Source organism: Mastomys coucha, chromosome X (assembly GCF_008632895.1).
Source record: "Mastomys coucha isolate ucsf_1 chromosome X, UCSF_Mcou_1, whole genome shotgun sequence".
Classification (NCBI taxonomy): domain Eukaryota; kingdom Metazoa; phylum Chordata; class Mammalia; order Rodentia; family Muridae; genus Mastomys; species Mastomys coucha.
In genome coordinates, this window is record NC_045030.1 from 158717310 (window position 1) to 158743543 (window position 26234).

A 26234-nucleotide genomic window follows, 5' to 3' on the forward strand; every position below is an offset into this window, starting at 1 on the left:
AGGAGCAAAACTACACCCTAGAAGAAGCAAGAAAGTAATCTTTCAACAAATCCACACAAACGTAATTCTACCTCTTAAAATAAAAACAACAGGAAGTGACAATTATTTTTTCTTAATATCTTAATATGAAAACTAATATTCCCAACATATCCTAATCAATTGAAATCCAGAAATATGAGGAATTAGAAATTTGTTGATTGCCATCAAATGATCTCTCTAATTTGGTAATTGGAGAAATAAGTCCAATATTGTACATTCCATATTCACTTTCTGCTTGTTTGCTCATGCCAGTGTCTTGCTGTGTATCACATAATGGTCTTGAAATATTGCTTCTCCTATCTCAGCCTCTCTATTATTGTTTATTTCATGTTTTTACACTATACTATGGTTTTCAGAATAGCTTACATATTTTAAAAGTATTTATATACCTAAAAGAAATATAGACAATTAAATCGGGAGGGGGCTTGTAAGAGAACAACAAAGAGTGAGACTGAATGCTTTGCTCATCATTTGTAACTCTTGTATCAAGTTACCACATTAAGAGCCAAGTTCTTAAGCTCTACTAAATACATAGACAGAACCACCAACCAGAGGGCATATAGGGGCTAGACCTAGTCCCCCAATTTATAGCAGATGTACAGCTTGGTCTTCCTGTGAGTCCCCTACTAATTGAAGTAGGGGCTGTCTCTGATTCTGTTGGCCTGCCATTGGATCCCCTTACACAACCTAAACAGCCTGATTAGACCTCAATGGAGGATGTGCTTAGTCCTGCTGGGACTAGATGTCCCAGGGTGCAGTAGTTCCCAAAGGGGGTTTCCCCTTTTTTAAGGAGAAGGGGAGGAGGTATTAGTGGTATTTATAAGGGCAGGGAATGGAAGGAGGGGTCTGTACTTGGAATGTAATGTGACTAAAAATAAGTAAATTATATTAAAACATAAAATAGAAAAGGACAAAACAGCAGCCCAAAGAATGCCAAAAGATCTTTACCAACAGAGGACTGATATTCAAAATACATAAAGTACTCAATAAATTAGACACCAAAAACCCAAATAACCCAGTTTAAAAATGGAGAACAAAGCTAGGACAGAATTACTAAGGGAAGAATCTCTAACGGCTGAGAAACACTTAAAGGAATCTTCAACATCCTTAATCATCAGGGAAATGCAAATCAAATGATTCTGAGAGTCCATATTATACCTGTCAGAATGGCTAAGATCAAAAACACAAGTGAGAGCACATCCAAGAGAGGGTATGGAGAAAGAGGAACACTCCTCCATTGCTGTTGTGAGTGAAAACTTATCGAACTACTCTGGAAATCGACAGTTTCTGAGAAAATTGTGAATAGTTGTACTTCAAGACCCATCTATACCAATCCTTGGCATATACCCAAAAGATACCCCACTATTCCACAGGGATACTTATTCAATGGTGTTCATAGCAGCTCTATAAGTAATAGCCAGAAACTGGAAGCAACCTACATATTCCCTCAACAATTGAAGCGTGGATGCAGAAAATGTGGTACATTTACATAATGGAATAGTCATCTACTATAGTGAAGGACATCATGAAATTTGCAGGCAAATGGATGGGACTTGAAAATATCATCCTGAATGAGGTAACCCAGACCTAGGAAGAGACATATTGTATGTCCTCACTTTTAAGTGGATATTAGCCATAAAGTACAGGATAACCCAAAGAAGCTAAGAAATATGGAGTATCCAAGGGGAGGAGGAGACACTTGAATCTCACTGAGAAAGGGAAATAGATTATATATAGGTGATGGATACAGGGAGGGGATTGTGTGGGGAGAGGATTATGGGATAGGAATAGGTGAGAAGAGGTGGGGGGAGAATGAAGGGAGTAAGAACTAGGAGAGGGAACTGAATAGAGGGGAAAAATTTCTTGGATGATCTAGAAACATAGAACAAGAGAAACTCCCAGGAATCTTTGAAGGTGATCCTAGCTAAGACTCCTAGCAATAGGGCATATGGAACCTGAAATGGTCATCTCATGTAACCCAACAATACTTTCAGTGGAGGGATGGGGACACCAATACCCCCAACAAAATTTTGACCCAAAATTTGTCTTGCTAACAAGATGTACAGGGAAAAGATGGAGCAGAAATGGAAGGAATGACCAACCAATGACTGGCCTAATTTAAAACCCATTCCATGAGAGATAGCCAACCCCTAAGACTATTCTGCACCATCTTTCTGCTATACTTCCAGAGAGGATCCTGTTCTCTGAGAGGCTTCATTTAGCAGCTAATGGAAACAGATGCAGAGACCCATATCCAAATATTAGGCAGAGCTAGGGAAATTTTCTGGAAGAGGGGAGGAAGGATTAAGAAGCCAAGAGGCTAAGGACACCACAAGATCACTTACAGAATCAACTACCTGAATCAGATCCTGAGCCCATAGGATCTCACAGAGACTGAACCACCAAACAAAGAACATGCTTGGGATGTTCCTAGCCCCCTACACATATTATAGATGTGTCACCTGCTTTTCATGTGGGACCCATAAAAATTGGAGCAGGAGTTGTCTATAACTATTACGTGCCTTTGGATCCATTCCGTTTAAGTGGTCTGTCTTGTCTAGTCTCTATAGGAGATGAGTCTAGTCTTACTCCAACTTTTACGCCAAGGCCAGTTGATATCTTTGGGAGGCCTCTCCCACTATGAGGCAATAGTAAGGGGGATATGGTGAAATGGGAAGAAGAGGGAGGGTCTGGGAGGAGAGGTAGGAGGAGAAGCTGCAATCAGGATGTAAAGTCAATATATAAATTAAAGAATGAATAAAAGAATAGCTGAAATGAGAAATAACATACTATGGTTCATGGTAATTAGACTGAAGAATCTATAAATTTGTTTATTGAATACATTTGCTTAGGTGTTTATATAATACCATCATCCCTTGTCCATAAACAAGCTGGGTACATTTTTGTTGTCAAGAATCACACTTATTAGACCATGAAACATTATGAATTCAGATATTTAAGATTCAAACAATAAACAATAAACCACAGTCATATATACATAAAATCCTGTCCTGAAGAATCAGGTATCTATAGGCCTTGAGAAATGAAGTGATAAAACTAACAGCTTACCTAATGCTGTAGAGCACTTTGCCATTTTTAGAAATCCGCAGCAACTTGTTGTCAGTGGTGACATCATGGAAATTGGCACCTTTCTCATTGGCAAAGAACAAATCTGGCTTCCAAATAGAATCCAACATCGAGGGATCCAAATCCAGGGAATCATCTGGGTACTCACTATATGCCAGCCGTGAATCGTTCCACTGCTGTCTCAGAAAAATGTTCACTCGGTAGTCCTACAGAGATGTCATATACAAGAGCCACTTATTGCCCACCCTGGCTTAAGAAATCTATTTAAATTTCTTCTCACCTTCTTTCTGTTTTGATATAGCCTTTTTATCTGGTCAAACAGGTCACTGTCTGCTTTGATCAAAATAAAACACTCAGCTCTACTAAGATTTGGGGTTGGAAGGATGAAGGAAAAAGATTCAACCAAATCAGAACACCAATTAAACAAGTTGACCTTCTTGATCTTTTATGCTTGAATTATTATTTCTTGGTTGAAATTATATTAAATGAAGATGATCTTTCTGTAGAAAAAGGCAATGATAAATACGGAAGTTGGTGTGTGCAGTGGTAGATTAACAAATAAACCTGGTTCATTTTCTAAATAAGAAATGGCATGATTTCTGAACCCTTTTTCACCTAGATGCTATGTACAGAAGAAAACTCACTCTGTAATTTGGGAGTGAAAATCTTATAAACCCATATTATGATAGACCAATATTCTTAAAATCTTAGAAACATTAAGACACTTCTTGTTGACAAAATGGCTCCTTCACAACTAAGTACTTTCAAAGCTCTTAGATATTTCACTGAATTCCCTCAATGTGTTATGTCTACAGTAGACAGCCTGATGCTTCTTCAAACAGAAATTGTTCATGTTTTTTCCCATATGAAAACTTTCAGACAAAGATTTTCACCCTTGTGGGAGCCTCAGGTCAAACCTTGTCTTTCCTACTTGATCCAGGTATTTCCTTAATCAGCTTGCAACTGTAACTTCTTTCTTGGGGGCTTGTGTTCAAAGACTTTTAGGTTCATGGAAGTGCTTGCTAACTTGATGATCTAGATTCTGAGGCATCATCAGGAGTCCCTAGTCCATAATGACTGTGGCTTCACAGTTACTCATTCCTGTCAGTTATGGTTATTAAAGGTGTGAGACATCTTCATTTATTATTTTCTCCTCTTACCTTTCATTTAAGCCCTGTTGACTTCATCTTCACATCCTTGCCATTTAAATATTTTTGACCATAGTTTTCCTTTAATGGTGATTATTTTGTCTTGACTTACTTGAAAACTTTCTACTTTAGCTTCAAAAAATCACAATACCCTTATTTGTAAGCAAACATATATGATTGTTCAATCTGCTAAGTACCATGGACACCGCTGAAGGATGGGCTATTTTGATTAATTCTCTCACAGTCAAAAGAAAACAAAAGTTTTAGAGATGAGGATATACTAACCTATTATAATTTCTATGCCAATTTTAAAACTACAGACTACTGGTAACCAATCTAATAAAACACTTTGAATGTTATAATTGTTTGGAAAGGTGCCTAATGTATGCTGGAACTGGCTAAAACTCAAATAGCTCAAATTGCAAATAAACGATCAACCATGAGATCTTTTGGAAAGCCTGCATTATTAAAAGTAATTAACTAAGGCTTTCCACTGTATTATCATTAACATTCTAACTTGAAGAGGCTTAGAAGGTGACATTTATTTGGATTTTTTGCACAGCAAATCTTTAAATCAGAATTGATGCCTTCAATAAGTACTCCGACCTGACAGCTAAATCGCTGTCCCAGTGAGAGACAAAGTGAATGGGAGGACCTCAACCTTCTCATTGTTCATTTTGGGAGTTGCCCAAAGAGACCAGAGAACTGTGGTCAGAAAGAAATTATTAGCAGTTCAGTGTCTATTTGGGAATCGGTACTATTAAAGCATTAGAGATTTGTGTGAATAGTGAGCAAGAAAGCCTAATTAGTAAAAATTAAAGAAGTGGCAATTAAAAACGCAACAACAACAGGTTCATGTTTGTGTTGGGTGCATGTGACATGCTCTTTAGATTGTCCAAGGAAGGAAATGAGACCTTTCCAGTTTATGGTGCCTTTTACTTTCCTAGAGTGAAAATACATTCTTAACAGAATTCTTGGCTGGTGGGGAAAGTATAGATGCTTGTTTCAATTGCAAAAAGGAAAGAAGAGGCTCTCCTCCCCTACCAAATCTAGAGATACTCTAATTCTAGAAAGTGGGTGCAGCTGGACATAAAAGTGAAAGAGTTAAATATTAAACTATTCAGAGAACAGCAGCCCCTTCACAGGGATGTATTTTAGCGTACAAATGGCATGAGAAGCCAGCAAGAAATCACTGGACAACAAAATCACAATTATAGTATCCTTGTTATCCTCTTGTACTCCTGAGATAATTTAACCTTGTCTACTGACCCACCTAGGGGATATTAAATTGGTGACATGCTATGTTTAAATGATGACTTTTAAGAAAAATATCTCAACATATGTTTTTATACAAAATTCCCATGAGTGTTCTCCTGTTTCTTGGTTATCTATTTTGAATTATATATCAAGAAAAATGTGAAGTATTTCTTTGTAATATTTCAATTTTTAGAAGAGAAACAAGACCATTGATTGTCTAAAGTTCATTTAAAATAAAAATTTCACTATGCATAAATACAAGTAGGCATAAAGGGAATATATTTGTATCCAATGATTACATATGACATAAAATATATATGAGACCTTTTTAATTATAACTAGATATTCTTTTGGATATGTAATCACTAGGATTTATCTATGATTTTGTTTATACTGAAATACACTATTCTAAAATAGATAACAGCCCTTAAAAGTATTTAAAATTTTAAAGTATTAAAAGGTATCATAAAAAGGGACATCCAAGGAGAAATTAGGTTTAAAAAAAAGAAAAGTTTTTACAGCTATGCCTGTGTAATTAATTCTTCAAGTTAACTATAATTTTCAATGTATGATAATTATTTGGCACACATAATTTATCAATATATTATTTCTGTTTATTTTCAAATAAACTCATGATCTAATAAATAGCATAGTATAGAGTATTATGAGCATTATAGTATACTCATAATAGAATAGTTGTATAATTCTGTAGTCTTTCTTGGACTTTTCTCCTGCTTCCAGGCTCAATAAAATATTAAAGGGAAAGTAAATACTGAGAAACATGTTTAAATGCAGATGATTTTCTCTTTTACACTGCCTGTACTTGCTAAGGACAAATTCTACTTCAAATAAATGGCATATTTCCTTCTACTAAGATTTGTTTCTATATTATTGACTCTCTGAGCATTGGATAAAGCAATAGAAACATTTATATTATATATGTGGATATATTTCATTTAAAAATAGTATACATATATAAACTGCATAATCTTTATTATGATCTTAACACTGGAAATATGAGTCCCTACATTCCATAATAGTCTTTTATGTCAAATTTAGAATTTTTCAAGTTTTTTTCTGATCTCTTGTAAAGCAAGGCTTATTCCATAGACATTGGTGCATTAGGTTGAATTATTTTCTACTACTATACCGAACTCTGAATTTGTACATAAAGATGACCACTTTATCCCATAAATATACATATCAAACCTAAACATTACCTCTTACTGCTTGATATATGTGCAATTTTAATCTAATATAAATTATATATAAATATATAATATAAATTTAACCTAAATAAATTATAATCTAATATAAATTATAATATAAATTAAATATAATCTAACTATAAATATATCAAATATGACAATACAACTCCTTGATTCTCCATAATGCTTATATCACATTTTGGTTTTTAATCCTGCCTACAGTCCAAAAACATTTTCATAATCTCAAAACTGTATTAGTTTTAATGCATGAACTTGCATTTTAAATTATCATGGTAGGGGGATGCTTTATGATGAATGTGGACATAAGGATTTCATTTTTAATTTAGAGAGCAAATTCATCTTATGTATCAGCTTAACAGAATATTGAGTTTATGGCAATGTATTGATTATTCTCTAAGATGTTAGAAATAGGAAACATAATAATATGCTATCTCTTATTAGTTAGCATCTTCTTGTGACATGCTCATTCAATGACTGAATTAAAGGAAAGTGCCACTTCTTTCGAAGTGGGCATCCATGTCAGTCTCTGTCTTCTCTGAGTTTCTAAGGAAGGCAATTTCAAATTAGTGGCAAACTATCTCCTAGTATTGCAGTAGGAACAGAAAAAATATTTATGTATTTTTATTAGCTATTTCTCACATTTCTTAAATATGTGAAGACTCAGAATCTACAATTGGGGCATTGGTAGTCTATAGGTGCCTCCAGACCCAAGTCATACAGAATCCACTGCCATCTCTCTAGGCAGTCATTTGAAGATGGAAAGAAAGCTTATCATTTCCATTTTATGATGCCCCAGTCGTTGGGAGAGTGGCATACAGCTGGTATGAAATACCTTTGGTGGTTACTTATCTTGCTAATATTTTCTATTTCTGCCTCAACCTTAAGAAAGAAGGGGTGGTAAATATATTCCTTGTCCTGCAAATTCAATTGTCATCATCAACTAAAAAAAGGGAGAAAGAAAAAGGGAAAGGATAAACTAACATTTCTAAAACAAAATATATCCTGTCTCTGTATATATCCCTTCCTAGTTTCCTACATCTTTAAGACAATACAAAACTGTCTTCTGAACAATCATAGTACAGGGTCAAACAGCAACCAATCCATGTGCCTCTTAATGAACAAATACACATATTATTGTGTAACATATTATTATGATGATCCATAAAACTATTCCTTAAAGAAACAACAATATACTGTTCTGTGAGTGAATAACTACAATACTTGTATCAAAGAAGGAAGCATTTGTATTGATTCTGTAAATAAACCAATACTTTGTTAACAAACAGCAGCATTAACCATAAATTAGTGTGATTTCATTAACCATGGGTGGGGTGGTTGTATAGTACCATAAGAGAGTTGACAGAAACAGATCATCATCACCTCTTTTTGTTTGTTTGTTTGGTTGGTTTTTGAGACGGGGTTTCTCTGTGTAGCCCTGACTGTCCTGGAACTCACTCTGTAGACCAAGCTGGCTTCGAACTCAGAAATCCGCCTGCCTCTGTCTCCCAAGTGCTGGGATTAAAGGCATGTGCCACCACTGCCCAGCTTCATCACCTCTTCTTTAGAAACAACCAACCAAAATAAATCCTTCAATAATGCTACTTCAGTCACTGTAGGAAAATGAGGTTTATAGAAACAGAGGACAATAAATATGATCAAAAAAGCAGTTTAGATGCATTCTCGGGAAAAATAGTTCCAGACATTGCAGATAAATCAAAACTTTCATCCTCAGGAAACAACGCTAGTTGATGTCCTCCATTACTCTATTGAAATGCATAGAAGTTAAAGTTCCTGATGCAACTAAAATTAGTTGAGATTCTGTTTAATTTTTGAGCAAATTTTGTGAGCCAAATTTTGGGGAAGTATCAGCAAATTTATTAATTGTAGAAACCTGGAGTTTTGGAAAAGTAAGGTTGGGTTATGACAACATGTGTGCATGTATTAGGCTAAACATTTATAACCTCTTAAATCTTAGTTTTAAAATTCTCCAAACAAGATAGTATTTGATTATGAGGAAACAGCAAGAGAGCTTTCAAGAATGGGAAGACACAAAGATCAACAGTCTCTAATCTTAATGGTTCCCTCACCAACACCAATGTGCTGTTGTCACCTTATTCTTGGGCTTCCAGCCTCCAAGACTGGAGAAATCAATTCTGCTGTTTATAAACCATTGAGTTTGTGTTACTTTGTAGCCTGACCCAATTAAGACAAGTTGAATCAGGTGGACACTGAGGCAAAGCTTCAGTTCTCTTGGAAGCCAGGAAAATTTTACAATATTTTTCACACTATTATTAATAAAATATATATTTAGCTACGAATGCCTTAGATCCCTGGTTGGCAAGTTTGACCCAGTCTATTTTTGCAAGTAAAGTTTTATTGGATTGCACTCACATCCATTTGATCACTATTAGAATGGCTGTTTTCATGCCCAAAGGGCAAAGTTGAGTAGGCATGAGAGAAACCATCTGGCTCCCAAGGTCTAAAGTATTTACTGTCTCTCTATAGGAAGCATTTGCCAATTCCCACCCTAGGTGTCATGAGATTTTCATCTTGAACATAAATATGATGAAATTTTTTGTAATTTTTTTAGTTTCATATCAAAGCCATAAGAAAACATTATGTATGTATGTTTTTCAAAACCAAAAGAAGCTTGTCATTATATCAAAAGCTAATAAGTGAAATAAAAGAAGCACACTATACAACACTCTTTTAAACATGCAATTTGATCTGCCTTACACAGCAGAGAAACAGGCTGCTGATGTTACCTTTGAGCAACAGTTTCCTTTTTTTCCCCACTGAAAACGTGACCCAGGACACTTAGTAAGTGGTCAGGAAGCACCTAAGCATCCCATTTACTAAACAACTCTCTAAGTCTTAGAAACTGAGGAAAATTGAGTATACATAGCTTTCATTTTCATCTCCTTAACTGTTTAGCTTCTTGTATTCATGAACATGGAAAAGGTGCATATTTACATTTTTGATTGAGAGTAAAATGCAATGGGGAGATTTAATCAAGGCAACTTAGGAGTCTAATTAATGCAATCAGCATTAGGTCGTGCAAATATGGTCATTGAATGCCATCGTGTAAAGCTGGTCACAGTGGGCTACTGGAAACACTGTCCCTCTTTTAAATGTAAAGCAAAAGAAATGACAGAAACTGCGTGTCAAGCCTAGAGTTGTGTTTTTCTGTTCATGTTTTGTTTTGTGTTTCTTGAAACTCTATCAAAAGTAGCTTATTTAGGTAAAATTCTTAATGTACTACGAATCTTCCTAAAAATCTTACTTCTGGATGATGCTGCTTCAGAGTAATGTCAAAATAGGTAATATATATATATATATATATATATATATATATATATATATATATATATATTACATTTTATGTTTTGCCAATAAAGCTGACTAACAGAGGTAAATTAATTCTTCTTAGTATCAAAAACATCACAAAGTACAGTAATTCACTAAACATGATCTTAGAAGCCTAGAAGAGAAAATCCACTAAAAATCTTTTTTATTTCTCAATGACATCGTATGTTCAGTTTTCTCCTCTTAATATTTTGTAGGATTCTCTTAGTATTAGAGAGTATAATACTCGGTCAAATTCAACTACAATTTCATTTTGGTCTCATCCAATAATGTTGCTATACAATTTAATAACTATGTAAAGTAGGAGCAAGCAACTAAATAAACCATGCAGAGTCCAAGGAAGAATCTCACACTAGATGTAATCTCCATGCTGTAATCTAGAGTTATGTGAGGTTTAGCAAATGATCTCATGGTCTGGGTCATTGGCAACATGGCCATTTTATTGATAAGCTATCTTAGTACATTGTATAGTGCTTGAATGTACTTAAAATGCATGTAAGATTTTTGCACTATATATCTTTAATGAGTATTTTATTATGTTTATGTTTTCAAATCTATTAATATTTTGTGTAATTTCTGTGAACTTGATATTACCTTCTATTGCCAAGAAAATTATGTGTACAAATATGAACATGGGTGTGTATATTTGTGCTATTCTGGATCTCTCCTTTGTGGTATCATAAATATGCAATGGACAGGCTTGATGTTTTCCCAGCTTTTGTAATAAGTAAAAGACTGACAATGACAATCATGTGTCAATCTTTAAAAATATATACTTATGAAACATTGGAGATGTACATATTTTAATACTCCTAAGTATACACCATATTTATTGCTGCTCATTCTGACAAACATAACAAAAATTAAATGTTTACAAAATTGCTCTGGAGTAATAGGTTAAAGATCATTGGGTTTTAAATTGTAGCTCTTTGATAAATGACTTTTTGAAATGAAGATGTAGAAATGTCTGATTATAGAGGATGGTGACCTTAGAGATTGGCACTCAGTAAATGTCACATAAATATACAATAATGCTGTGATCCCATATCCCATTCCTTCACACGATGGCTTCAATGCTCAGTCCCACTCACCATTGTAGTTTCTGCTATTGACCCAAAGCTGTTGATAAATATGTTGCAGGTAACATTTACAGGAGGCCCTGTAATTTGAACAATAGAAAATTTGACAGGTTGTGTTCATGGCATAATTGAGTCACGCTTTTCTCTTGCCAGTGGCACTGTAGCACTTACCATTGTGGTTTCTGTGACCGATCCAAAACTGTTGATAAAAATATTGCAAGTAACGTTTACTGGAGGACCTGCAGAATGCAATAAAAATATTGCAATAGACATTGAAGCAACATTACAGCTCCATCAACATCTGTGGTTAGAGACGTAAACAAAATGAAAATGATGATGAGACTGCAAAGAAAAAATTAACCCAGAAGTGCATGATAACTTCCCACTAGTATTTTGAGTAATGGCAATTAAATAATGATAACTTACCTCCAAAGAGTTTTGAATTTGGAAAATATAAGCTCAGATCATTTAACAGAATTCATCAGCATAAGTTTTTTTGACTGGCCATTTGGTTGACTACTTTTCTTTAATCCTTAGATCATCAATATTTTAGGCATTACCAACGCTGATGATCAAATCTGGATCATTGGATCAACATAGGCCTGAATTTGGGCTTCCAGATGGACCTGGATAATTTCTCTTTAAATAAGTATGCTACTCTGATTCTTACAATGCCTCTGAATTTACTCCTTTGCTTTCATATATACTATGATGCTTGGATAAATACACACATGTATGCACGCACACACACACACACACACACATACACACACACACACACACACACACACACAAACAAAAAAAAACCCTGTGTACAAAAATGCAAAACAAACTAAACCAACTAATATTCAGATATAAACACTGGCAGAAATGTCATTTAATACCTATACTATTGCCAGAGTAAATTAGGTGCAAAGCAAAGATTGCCACATTTTCAGTGTACTTTGATCAAAATAAGAATTTATACATCTCTTCAGAGATGATGATCCCCTGTTTATGTTCTCTTTTGTTTTGTTTTTCCTGTGGAATACATTTAGTGTCTCCATGGACATTTCCCCCAATGCTTTCTGAGATAGGAAAACCCTGTTGCAATCCATCTACTCACTCATTGTCTTTCCTCAACAGAAATGCATTCCTCTTCACTTGACAAATTCTCCTCAGCTGAGTCGAGTAACACTCTGTTTGGCTATGTACACAACTAACCAGGAAGCTGAATGAAGGAATTTGGCACTGAAGGAGTTTGGCAGCACCATCAGAGGCTGCTAGGGAAAAGTCTTTTTGTTTTCCCTGGTTGTACAGTTCTATCACAAATCTATTTTCTGCTAGTAAGAAATAAACTAGACCACATAGAGGCAACTTAAGAGAATTTGTATGCTTACTTTATTCCTTCCTCCACAATGAAATACATCATTTTAAATTGGCTTATTGGATAAATTTTATGAATTTTATAAAGCAAAATAGAAAATAAATGGTAGGAGGATAAGAACATTAAAAAAAAGGAAAGCCGTTTCAAAATGCTCATCAAACTCACATTACACTGTTATCACATTTTAAATAAGAAACTTAAAACTATACATCTTTGTTGTCAATGTGTTACATATTATCTATTCATCCAATCTACACAATTAGCTTGGAAACATTCATAAGGTTGTGTCATATTAGAATTGTTTTTTTTGTCTTTCATGCTAAGTGTCACTGTGGGCATGTTTCTGGAACCTAAAATACTTTTAAGCTAGTAAATTCTAAGCACATTAACATCATCAAGTTTAAAGACCTGGGGAGATAACAATGCTTTTCCTGAAAAGTCCAAGGACTCAAGTTCAATCCCCAGGAACCACAATTTTTAAAAAGCTAGTTGTATTGGCACATGCTTGTAACCCTAGCACCAAGGAAATGGAGATAGGCAAGCTCCTGGGAACCCTTGGCCAACTACCTCTAACATACTTTGTGAGTTGCCTGCCAGTGAGAGACAATGCCTCAACAAAAGTAGATGACACCTGAGGAACATCTGAGCTTGGCCTTTGTCCTTAAGATGCATACACACACTCATGAACATGCACACCCACATTGCTTGCCTTAATCTTCACAAGAGGCTTTTTATTATTTTTATTAGATATTTTCTTTATTTACATTTCAAATGATATATCCTTTCCCGGTTTCCCCATTGGGAAAAAGAAAACCCTATTCCCCCCAACTCCCTGCTCACCATCCCACTCTCTCCCGCTTTCTGGCCCTGGCATTCCCCTATACTGGGGCATAGAGCCTTCACAGGGCCAAGATCCTCTCCTCTCATTGATGACCCACTTGGCCATCCTCTGCTATACATATGCAGCTGGAGCCATGAGTCCCACCATGTGTACTCTTTGGTTGATGGTTTAGTCCCTGGGAGCTTTGAGGGTACTAGTTAGTTCATATTGTTGTTCGTCCTAAGGGGCTGCAAACTCCTTAGCTTCTTGGGTCCTTTCTCTAGCTCCTTTATTGGGGATCCTGTACTCAGTACAATGGATGGCTGTGAGCCTCTACTTCTGTATTAGTCAGGCACTGTCAGAGCCACAAGAGGCTTTTTAAAAACTGCTGTAGTAAATACATTACATTTCTTCCTCTTTTTTTTTTCAGGTGTTAAAGAGTTTTAATAACAAAAGATGTTAAAGTTTTGAGGAAACTTGAGTCCTTTTTGTCTAATCAACTGGCACTTTTCAGTTATTTTTTTTAAGATAAATTTTGAAACTTTATTTGTAGGTCTTCAGTCTACAGTTGTAAACATTTAAGAATCAGAGACCATCAGGGAGACACTATCCACACATTTTTTTTGGTCATTAACATCTGACCGCTTCAGTCCTGAGCATTTCATTTAAAGTGAATTCACATTTACAGATACAAACTTGAGTAAAATGTGTTACTGTGAAAGCAAGGGATTAACATATATGTGTAGTAAGAACTAAAACACTGAAAGCTCAGTGTGTGCCAATGAGCACTGTATTTCATCCCGCAATGAGTAGGTATTATTCTGTTGTCTATATTACAGATAAGGAAGACTGAGGCATAAAAGCAGTTAATTTTTAACTGTCAACTTGAGACAACCTAGAATCAGTTGGAAAAAAAGTGTCAATGAAAGTACTGAGGTGGACCTAGGAGCATGTCTGTGACTGATTGTTTTGACTGCATTAATTGTGGGAAAACACCTACATGTATAGGTGATACCTTCCAATAGTAACCCCCAGAAAAGAAAGAGGGAATGCTTTTTGCTCACTTGGCCTTCATTCTTTTTTTTTTTATTAGATATTTTCTTTATTTACATGTAAATTTCTCCATTCCCAGTTTCCCCTCCAAAAAACAAAGAAACAAACAAAAACAACAAAAACAAACCCCTGTTGCCTCCCACTTCCCCATTTGGCCTTCATTCTTGCTTACTACTTTATCTATACCAGTGGTCTTCAACCTTCCTAATGCTGCAAGCCTTAAATACAGTTCCTCATGTTGTGGTGACCCCCAACCAAGATACTATGGTGGCTACTCCATAACTGTAATTTTTACTATTGTATGAATTATAATGTAAATGTCTTATATGCAGAATATCTGATATGTGACCCCCAAAGGGGTTGCAACTCACACTTTGAGAAACACAGATCTATACTTCTGTTAATTCATTCTGTTCATTGATATGAGGACCAACTTCCTCAACCTCCCAAGGTGGACTGAAGACCAGTGGCCCTCCAGAAATACTCCAGGTCTTCAGTTCCAGATTGGGACTGCTGAGAGAGACAAGGCCTAATGGATTGAACAACTATTAGCTTTGCAGTCTCTCTGGTATGAGATAGGCATTTCTGGATTGCTACAGCTGTATAGTGTGGTCAATCTAATAAATTCTCTCTTAATATATGTTCATTTTATAATTTCAGTTCCTCTACAGAACCATAACTGGTACATAAATTGATTTTTCTCCAGGTCATATCATTTATAACTAGCAGAAACTGCTTAACTTTAAGGAATTATTTCTTAACTACAAGGCTATGTTTTCTAAAGCTAATGGACATCTGTCCTAATTAGCTTCTATCCTAATGATGAGAAGGTACATAAATACTAACACTCAATCCATAATTTCTTTGAGTTGAAGGATTTGTTTTTAACTTTGCCTTTAAGAGTTATCCTACTGCTGGGCAGTGGTGACACATGCCTTTACACGTGCCTTTAATCCCAGCACTTGGGAGGCAGAGGAGACAGGCGGATTTCTGAGTTCGAGGCCAGCCTGGTCTACAAAGTGAGTTCCAGGACAGCCAGGGCTATACAGAGAAACCCTGTTTCAACCCCCCCCCCAAAAGTTATTCTAATACATGTGAATATATTTGCATGTTAATCCAATAATCTGATTAGACATTTTGATGGTTAAGAACATGCTCTTATCCATGATCACCAGTGAAATGATTATAGTCTTTACATGTAGGAAAGAAAAACTATTAACATCTGATTGATTTATAGAGCTGGATGAGAGTCAGAGAGTCAGACATAAAACAGAATATAATATCTAGGCCTTCTGATCACTCTCCTCTCCCAAATTCTTCCCTTTCTTGTCCCCATTCTCTCTTCTAAAATCCTCCTTTCCCTCCTATTCCTCTCACTCTCACTCCTTTCTTTACTTTTTTTCTCTTATTCCTAAGAGTTTCATCATTCTTTTCCCAACTTACTTGGCTCTGTGAATCCCAATGGGTATTAATAATACTGCTGGAATATTGTTTTCATACTCCTGTACCTGGGATGCTATTGCACTTATTTACCCCTCCATTAATTTATGCCAGAATTATTTTTGTACTTTCCAGTGTACATCCTATTGAGTTATTATGTACATATATATATACATATACATATACATACACATATACATATACATAACAACTTTAATTTCTTAAATTTTATTGAAGATGGATTTGTTAGTGGGTGTATTAGTCAGGGTTTCTATTCCTGCACAAACATCATGACCAAGAAGCATGTTGGGGAGGAAAGGGTTTATTCAGCTTACTTCCACATTCCTGTTTATCACCAAAGGAAGAACTGGAACTCAAGCAGGTCAGGAAGCAGGAGCTGATACAGAGGCCATGGAGGGATGTTCCTTACTGGCTTGCTTCTCCTGGCTTGCTCAGCCTGCTCTCTTATAGAACCTAAGACTTCCAGCCCAGGGATGGCACCACCCACAAGGGGCCCTACCCCCTTGATCACTAATTGAGAAAATGCCTTACAGCTGGATCTCATGGAGGCACTTCCCCAACTGAAGCTCCCTTCTCTGTGATAACTCCAGCCTGTGTCAAGTTGACACACAAAACCAGCCAGTACAGTGGGGTATAAGTGTGTGTGGGGGTACAAGCATACATGTGTGTAGGTCAGAGAATAGCCTTACATATGTTTCTCCTTTCATTTGATTCAGATTCTCATCATGGCCTGGTACTTCACCAGGTAGCCTAGACTATTTGGGAAAAAAGCTGCCAGGGATTCATCCATCCTTGCTTCCCATCTTAGTATTGCTGGGATCATAAGTTTTCTCTGTGCATGCTGTTTTCTATATTGAAAATTGTGCATTGAAATATATTGATGTGTGTTTCATATACTTTGGCATTCTTATGCATGTTATTAAAAAGTTCAATGGGCTTATGTGCTTTTAGATATAAATTAATGCTAACAATAGAGATAATGAGCCACTCAATATATACAACATGAACTAAGACCTGAATTTCATCATTCTGTTTTGTTTACTGTCATGGTAATGATAGGTTTGAGATAAATATTGTTTCAAAGAGGATGTTGAATAGAATCAGTTCAGGGTGGTAAATGCCATGATTCGGATTATTTGTAGAAGAGTTAGAAAGATAGCTAGTCAGTTAAAAGCACTTGATACTCTTGCAGAGGACCTGAGTTTTGGTACCAGCACCCACATCAGGTAGCTCACAGCTACCTGCAATGTTGACTACAGGAGATATAAACCCTCTTCCGTCTTCACATGCACAAACACCATAAGCACATGCACATGAATAAAAGTGATAAAAATTTAAGGAATATTTGTTGAAATAAAGACTACTATTTGGTTTGTATTTATTCTGTCCTCTTGGTGAAATGACCCTTTTATGAACATATGCCGTATTTTCTGCAAATATCCCTGTATTATTCATAATCACTTTAAAATAATCTTATTTATATAAACTTATATGTGTAATATAATGTGGGTTTATATTCACCACAGCTTTCTAAGCTAATAAGAAACATTACATAATTTAAATTACCTATGTTTTATTCAATTTATAGGTAAGCAACAAGAAGAAACCTTGTATGACACCAAGAGAATTAGTCATTAATGTTTAGTTTTGTCCCAGATATTTTCCAACATCACTTTTAGGTGAAAGATTACTTGCAAGAACAGAACAGTCTTTGAATTCCAAGATGAAAATGTCATGTTTTTTTGCTTCTGTCACAAATAGACAAGTATGGCATTTTCATTTTGCATTTCGTTTCTTGTAAATAATTTAACATGTCTTCAAGTATCACGATTGCCTTGGTGTAAGTCCCCTGTATGGAAGTGGAATATTAAATATATGTGGTTACTGCAAATAGAAGTTAAATTCCTTTAGAATGAGACTTTTACCTAACAGAAAAATCACTGCTGCTAGCTCAAGAGATAAAGAAATAAACTAAATCACAGATGAATTATAAAGATGTAGAGTTAAGAGCTAGAACTTTGGTATCTGGGCACAAGTAAACAGAGGTCAGAAGTGGACTATTTCTTAAGATATTTTTGTATGTTACATAGTGTGTTGATGCTTAAGAAAAAGGAAGACTTAGAAGATAAGTCTTCAAAGGTGAATAGTTTGTCATAGTGGCAATTACTTGGTGAGATACTTAAATCATATAATTTTAAAGAAAGTACTATTGCAGATCTCATCATCAGCAATAAAATATTCTAAGCAGTTATAATAACTTCATTGAAAATTCATCATGAATTAACTGTATACTATTGGTTATTCTATCCACAGTTTCATGAAGGACAAATTATTCAGAGGTAAAGAGCTAATAAATTACTGATTCCTATATCCTGATTAGTTGGTAAACCATTAGTTCAGGACCAGCTATATTGATAGAAATGAAAAACTTTCCATGTAGCGCAATAAATTACCTCATAATTTGTATTTCTTACTTCAATAATGAAATGATGGCATCTATACTTTCTTCCTACTAATGGCTACTGTACAAAGTTATAGTCCATGGACAGATAGGCAAATGTCTTAGCTCTATCTTAGAGAATTTGAAAATATGGGCAAATTGCTAACATTGTATGTTGTGGATTTCTCCATGGCTTAAAGAGGAAGAATAGGATGGGTTAGACCATTTTATGTTGGCTGACCACCATTTTGTTGTTTTGGCTTTGAGTCATAGTTTATTTAGTCTTGATGTATATCCCAAGGTTGCCCCAAAAGACAATGAACCTTCTGTCTCTGTCTTTAAATTTCAAGCATGATTTATCATGCCTAACTTTATGGTTAGCACTTATTTTTTATTAGATGTTTTCTTTATTTACAATATCTCCTTTCCCAGGTTCCCCTCCAACAACCAAACAAACAAAAAACAAAAACAAACAAACAAACAAAAAACAAAAAGAAAAGAAAAGAAAAACACTTTTAAGAAGGACCAACCCAGGAGTATCAAGGATAAATGAATTATCTTGAAAGAAATGTAGATAGACCTTAAGTCATAGTTATCAAAAGCAGATTGAAGCATGATAGCTCTGATTATTATCACGTATTGACTAAACAGATTGCAGAAACTCTCTTTACAATAGGATTAATGATAATAATTGTGAGAATTGGTAGTAATGTGTGGTGAGCATATATTTGCTCATTAAATAGTTGTAGCTATCAATAATAGTAATGTTTGCTATAAGAGTAATGTTTGCTATATTACTATTATTGTTATAACTTCCTCAAATTGTTGAAATATATCTATTCAGGAAGTATTTCACCCAACTCATTTATTTTATTTTTATGTATATGAGTATTTTGCTTTCATGCCTGGAGACCTCAGAGGTCAGAATGGACATTGGATTCCCTAGAACTGCAGTTTTGGATGCTTGTGAGGCACCATGTAGGAACTAGGAATTGAACTCTAGTTCCTCTGCAAAAAAAATATGTTTTCTTAGTGGCTGAACTATCTCTCTAGTCTTCCCTCCTCACCCCCAATAATTTTAATATCGAATAAACAGAAATCTTTAGATTACAATTTAGCAACCTCTAATGTTAATATTCACTAAAATGTTGCCAATCTTATCATTTTTTTCTCTCTTTTAACTGGAAACTCAGATATTATTTAACTTTACAGAATTTCCTGGCAAGAATCTACCACTCTTCATAACTTTATTGCTCCTAGAATTGTGTGTCATCTTTGTGTCTGGAAAATTCCTGTAACTACCATGGTTTTGAAATGCTTCTATATTTATTTTTAATAATATGTGCTAGTCAGCCTTGGTGACATTGGTATGTGGATCACGATCATTCTTGGTTGCAGTGAGTTTTCAGCATCACTGTAAAATGTTTACCAGCATCCCTACTCTCTATCCATTAGGTACCAGAACTCTTAGTAAAAAATTTCCCCATTAATTGCTAATGTTCACCCAAGACAAATTTTCTCTCAGTTGAGAACCATTATATTGTAAAAACTAAGGTAAATATAGCAAGCTGAGTGAAAGGGATATTCAAGGATCATGTGCTATATGATAATAAAATAAGCTACAGAATAGTCTTCTGTTTCTCCAAATACTCGTGCTATAATTAAAATATTTCTCAGGCATATAACTTTCTCATGACAATGTTTGACCTATTTTTAAATGATTTATAAATCTGAAAATTCCTATACAAACTCTAGGTATAAACAAGTTGGTATACCATTTCTCAGGGCTCGGATAGCTAGGGAGACCAGAAAGCAGAAACATTGTAATAGTAAGAGGGTATGGATGAGAGCAAGAAAAAACACGTCCCAGACACAACAGAACTGATGCACATATAAACTCATGGAGACCATGAAAACATTTACAGGACCAGCACATGTTCAAGCCAGACAAGGTCTCATTGCTGAGAGGGGAAAATGAACATAAGCTCCCATCTTTAACCAAGATGCCATCTCCAATTGACATCTGTTTGCCAAGGGAAATTAATTTTTTCCAATGGAGTTCCACTGAGTCTATAAATCATACTTAAAGGTAGGCCCAATGTCCAGCATAGATGCTCAATACAAAATGAATTCAATGGAATTTTTGCAGATTTTTGTCCCAATTTGCTTTGTTTGAGCAATTTTTTTCTTAGTAGTCTTTTACTTGTATATTATGGTTTCTGATTTTGTGTTTTTATGGTATGTGTACATGCATGCATACATATGTGTATATTTGTTGGTTCACCTGCTTGATTGTTTTCTAAAGAGAGAGGAAATGGGAAAGGGGTAAACTGGGTAGATGGAGGAGTGAGTAGGATCTGGGAGGAATTGGGGTTGATGATCAGAATACATTATGTGAGAAAAATTACTTTCAATAAAAAGAACTATTAGAAAAACGGGGCAGCATTATTAACCTCACACTTTGTTCATTATGTTTGTTCATTATGAAAGTAAATTATAAATTAAATTGACAGACATTTGTTGAAATTGATGTATTTTATACTTAAACACCTCCAGTCCCTCATAACATCAAGTAGTTGTTGAGTGCCCATTATATGTCATTACACTTGATCCTCTAGTTCTCTTTTATAATTAGTTGGTGAATTGTGGTGCTAAATAGGAGAAATCCAAGCATTACTGATGAGTCAAAAACAATTTTCAGAAAATCTCTTGAACCATTCCATAAGAAATGTCAGCTGAAACAAAATCCATGCTCCAAACCAAGCATTTCCAAGGGATGTTTTTCATACAAGTAATCTGTTGCCCTTTTGCTTGTTACAACATCATAGTAATCATAAAGTGGGTGTTAATGTTAGGGGAGATTTGGAGTGTGTTGTTTTGTTGTACAAGGTTGCTTTTATGTTTTTAAAGTCTTAGAAGTAAAATGGAACCTTTAGTCTTAAAGCAATTTGTAGATCTACATATATTTCTATTTATGTCATAAAAAAATGTCATCTGACAGAGTAGTGCTGAAAAACATAAGGTTCCTTCTGTCTTAGGATTGCTTCAGATAAAAAACAAAGATCTATTTGCCCTTAGAAGAACACAATTTTAAATGCCATTTTAAATCAGTGTAGAAATAAGGGGACCCTGAGAATTTCTCATGAGCGCAAATGACATTTCCTTTCATTTTAGAAAGTTACACAAATAGAATTAAACATGACTTTGACTTGTTAATTAAATCCTCTACTCTCTTGCAAAATGAATAGCAAGTTCATCAACTTCTTAGTACTGAACAAATTAAAAAATAGATTTTTGATATTAATAATTTGTAATGAAGAAATTATGCTGTTCTTTGGGTTGTAATAATAATCCATGGAAATGGTCCATACATATAGACACATTTGCTTCCATGTTTGGTGCACTTGTTCTTTGAAATCCAATGACATTTTCTTTTCTTTTTTTTTCTTAATAATTTTTTGTCATTCAATCTTAATATCATATTTGTTGGCCTTTCTAAAATCCTATACCCTTTCCCATGATGTGTTATTCTCTAACATTTTTAATATTTGTCTAAGTTTTTGTAGCACACTTTATACAGGTCATGGCTTGTTCTTGACTCACTGGTATGTTCTGCTGTGTACTCAGTATAATTTTGATCTTACAGTAGGCACTCAATAATGCATGTATTGACCAAAAATATGAACCTCTCTGTGAGGAAAAGATCAGGAACTGCATTTATCTTTTCACCTTCAAAGGGTAATTCACTGGAAAGGTAATCTGCAGAGCTTAGTAGTGACATGAGTGCATAGCTTGTGGGCTATCCCAAGCTCAATTTCTAGCTATCCACTGGTCAAATAATTAATTTAAATCAGTTGTGTTCCTGGGAGCTCTGGGGGTACTGGTTGGTTCATATTGTTGTTCTTCCTAAGGGGCTGCAAACCTCTTCAGCTCCTTTGGTCCTTTCTCTAGCTCCTCCATTAGGGACCTTGTGCTCCGTCCAATGGTTAGCTGAGAGAATCTACCTCTGTATTTGCCAGACACTGGCAGAACCTCTCAGGAGACAGCTATATCAGGCTCCTGTCAGCAAGCACTTGTTGGCATCCACAATAGTGTCTGGGTTTGGTGACTGTATATGGGATGGATCCCACAGGTGGAGCATATATAGCAGAGGATGTCCTTTTTGGACATCATTGGGAGGAGGGGCCCTTGGTCCTGAGAAATCTCGATGCCCCAGTGTAGGGGAATGCCAGGACAGGGAGCGGGTGTGGGTGGGTTAGTGAGTAGGGGGAGGGGATGGGATAGGGGGTTTTCAGAGGGGAAACCAGGAAAGGTGGTAACATTTGAAATGTAGATAAAGAAAAAACCTAATTTAAAAAAAAAAGGAAAAAATCAATTGTGTTATCTTAGCCCACAAGTTTATAGAAGAATTCTATGATGTCTCTCCAAAACTCTCAACAGAATGAAGGAATTATGATAGAGCATGAGAATCGCCAATGCAAAACATGAAATGTACTCCTTGGAAGCCTCTATTGAGCTTCTCTGTTTGAGGTGGGGAATAGAAAATTTTATGCCTGTTGTTCTGTCCAACAGTACACTCTGGAATAGCATTAAAAAGTTATTAAAGTCTTAAAAGCTGTGTTTAATACTCCATGCTATACAGTATTTGACAACTTAATTTGGAGGCTACTTAATTATTCTGGGCTCCAGTCTCCTCAGTTTTAAAAGATGAAATTCTTTACTAAATCCCCAGTTTTGCTAGGAGACATGAACAAGATTATGTGCATAGGCTTGGTGGTGCTGGTACAGACAGTTCTTTGAGTTTGAGGCCAACTTGGTCTACAGAATAGAATAGCCAGGGATACACAAAGAAGCTGGGTCTTGACACTACCAGCAGCACCAAAGGATCCTGTGCAAGAAATGTTAGCAAAGCTCTCCTTTCTGTTGTTGCAGAAGAATATTCCTTATCAACTTGAGATTTTTCTCCTGCTATACTCTTATCACCCTGGACACCCTGGATGTGCCTGATCTCCAATGGGCTTTTCCTTCATTTGACCATCAGTTGATTTCTTGAATTTGCATTTTCATTTCCCTCACCTCAACTCAGTGTGCTGGGAAAGACCTGGAATTTCAAAGGGTATAAACTGTAGAAAAACACCAGATCACTCCTTGTGGGTTTTATATTATGAGATCTAAGAGTCATGAATATCGAGGGAAAAAATTCCTTCAATGAAATACTATGCATTTTTTTTATAATACATCCTTTGTTATTATCTGATTTGGATTCCATTTTATATTTATAACGGTGTAAATATAAAACTGGCTATAATGCAAACTATCTTTTGGACATGCAAATTCTGTTCTGTTAAAGCTCAAGTAACTTCTTTCTCCCACTGTGGTAGATGTAAGTCTTGCCTTCCTTTCCACATTGATTTCAGTATTCTTGGTCTGTGTAAGTTCCTTGCAAATTTCTTAAACTGGCTATGTTATCTCTCTGGTTTCCTAATTGATTGACAAGTTAAATACTTTTTAACATGTATTGATTTTATATCTGAAGGAGAGTCACAGTTTCACATTTTTAAAATTCTTCTCTCATATATTACATTCAGATCACAGTTTCTCCTCCCTCAGTCCTCCCACTTTCCCACTTCAACTTCCCCCTCCCTGAGATTCAATCTTCTTTAGTTTCCCTTTAGAAAAGAACAGAATTCTTAAAGATATCAATCAAACACAGCACAGCCAATTGCAATATGACTGAAATTTTCCCTTTTAAAATAAAACTTTCAAAATAGAGATTATCACTCTTTTGGGGGGCTGAGTCTCAGAGCCTGGTTAGGAAACTAGAAGACCTAAATTCTGTTCAAGACCATAGCACTGCTAGGCATACCACTTTCTATTTAGCTGTCAAAAGAAATCAGAAAGCACCATGTTTGCCAATGAACAGGATCTAAGCTCTTATTTCCTTCTTCTATTCCTCTGTGGCTTCCACAAATGGAGACCTGTTCTCTCCTTAGGCATCATGGACCATTTCTCTGAGTGTGAGATGGTCACCTACTGTCCTGTTGGGAAACAGGTTTTCTGTGTCAGTTTGAAAACTAAAAATAGAAGCCAGAGTTCCTGATATGTACTCTTCTCTTCTAACAACTAGGACTTCTGCCTTTGAACCACAGTTCACTTCATGTTTACAAGTGCTCACATTTGACTAATGGGTCCCCAGCACTTTGGGAACACAGTACATTCAGGTCTTAGTTCATGTTGTACCATACTCTATAATTTGGTCTAATTAAAAGGACATTTACTAGAGTCTTGTGTATAGGATAATTTTTTTCTTAAGTCAAGGACTGAGGTGAAACTAGTGTATTGTGAAATATAAAGACTATCCTGAATGGGAAATGCATATGTGAGACTGAGTAGTGAAAGTAAGCAGACAAGGAAAGATGAGGTATTATGCTCATTTTCCTCTGATAGCAAATGAAGCCATTTTCTGTGAATAATTCTAGAAGCCATTGTAGACATACTCCTGAACTATTATTCCCAAGTAAGAAATTTTACTTAAATTCTCATTACTCACTGTAGGAGAGGTCTCTCTAAAGTCATTAATTCATCTTCTTCTCTTTTCTAATGCAAGGATGGACAAAAGTGCTCAGGTCAGAGAAATCCCCACAACAGCAGTTTTCAACCTGTGAGTCATAACCTCTTTGGCACACCTGTATCTTCCAAAATATTTTCATTAAGTTTCAAAGCAGTAGCAAACTGCAGTTCTGATATAGCAAAGAAAGTAAGCTCATGGCTGTGGGGGTCACCATAACCTGAGGAAAAGTATTAAAGAGTCACAGCATTTAGGTTGAGAATCTATGCCCTAGACCAAAAAATGCAGCTGCTACCCTCCAGAAGGTAAGTTGTATACTCATGTACTAAATGATTAGACACATGAATGAAATACTAAAACCATTCTATAAGGCTTCCAAAATAGATACAATACCTGAATTCAGTTAACTCATAATTTGTGATGTAATGCCATGAATAAGACTAAAATGCAATATTTAATAAAGGAATATATCAAAGGAATCCATGAATTTGTGGTGAAAGGAGAAAGGATGAGATATATTCCTCTGAGATTTGCATATCACTTTATTTGTAGGGGAGAAGAAAGCAGAAAGGACACATTTGGATACACAACCACACACACACACACACATACACACACACACATACACAGAGTGTAATTGAAGTCTGGATCTATAACATTTTCTTTATCTCATATCTCATATTCTCTGTCAAATTTGAAACATCTCAATTTTGCATAATTAGAGATATTTAAAGTGACAAAGAAGCATAAAAGAGTAGATATTTTGCCAAATGAACAATATGGAGTTTATATATGTGGTTCTTTCATACTAGAGACCAGATTTGTTGATACTTTAAAAGACTCTATTTTGAATATTATATCAGATGTGAGAAAGCATCACTGTAGAGAAGTGAATGTTCTTTGATAAAACATTCCCCAATCCCTCAGGGCATAGGGTGGGATGCCTGCCATGTCAAAGCAAATAAATCTCCTAATAAAGTCTTGGGAGGTGAGCTTAGGCTGGAACATACTTTGTCACTCATCTCTGGTCATATGTGATCATGTATTTGAAAAGACCAGCCACTAGTAACTTGTCCACACCACTATAAAGAAATTTTCAGTGATTCACTTCTGCTTATTGGAAAACCAAGTAAATTTTCAAGTGCAATTTGGAAATTTCTTAGGCCTGACAGAATGAAACCCCAACAATCAGTTTTCAGAACTTCTCCTTCCTTGTTCCCCATCCAAGCCTAGAGTTTATGCCAATGTTATCAAGTAATATAAAGACAAAGTTATGGACTTCCTACCTCACTTAGCACCTCCTCTCACTATGACCTAATGA

At 35.5% G+C, this 26234-nt stretch overlaps 1 protein-coding gene across 3 annotated transcripts in view; it reads right to left on the reverse strand.

Annotated features, from left to right (window-relative positions):
- Positions 1-26234, reverse strand: part of Glra2 (glycine receptor alpha 2) — a 204574-nt gene that overhangs the window by 157534 nt on the left and 20806 nt on the right. For all 3 annotated transcript variants that reach the window (XM_031371060.1, XM_031371052.1, XM_031371071.1), the window contains 2 exons: positions 11377-11444; positions 3109-3332 (listed from right to left, as the gene is read on the reverse strand). In XM_031371060.1, coding sequence (XP_031226920.1) covers positions 3109-3332; positions 11377-11444 — 292 coding nt within the window. The remainder of the gene's footprint in view (positions 1-3108; positions 3333-11376; positions 11445-26234) is intronic.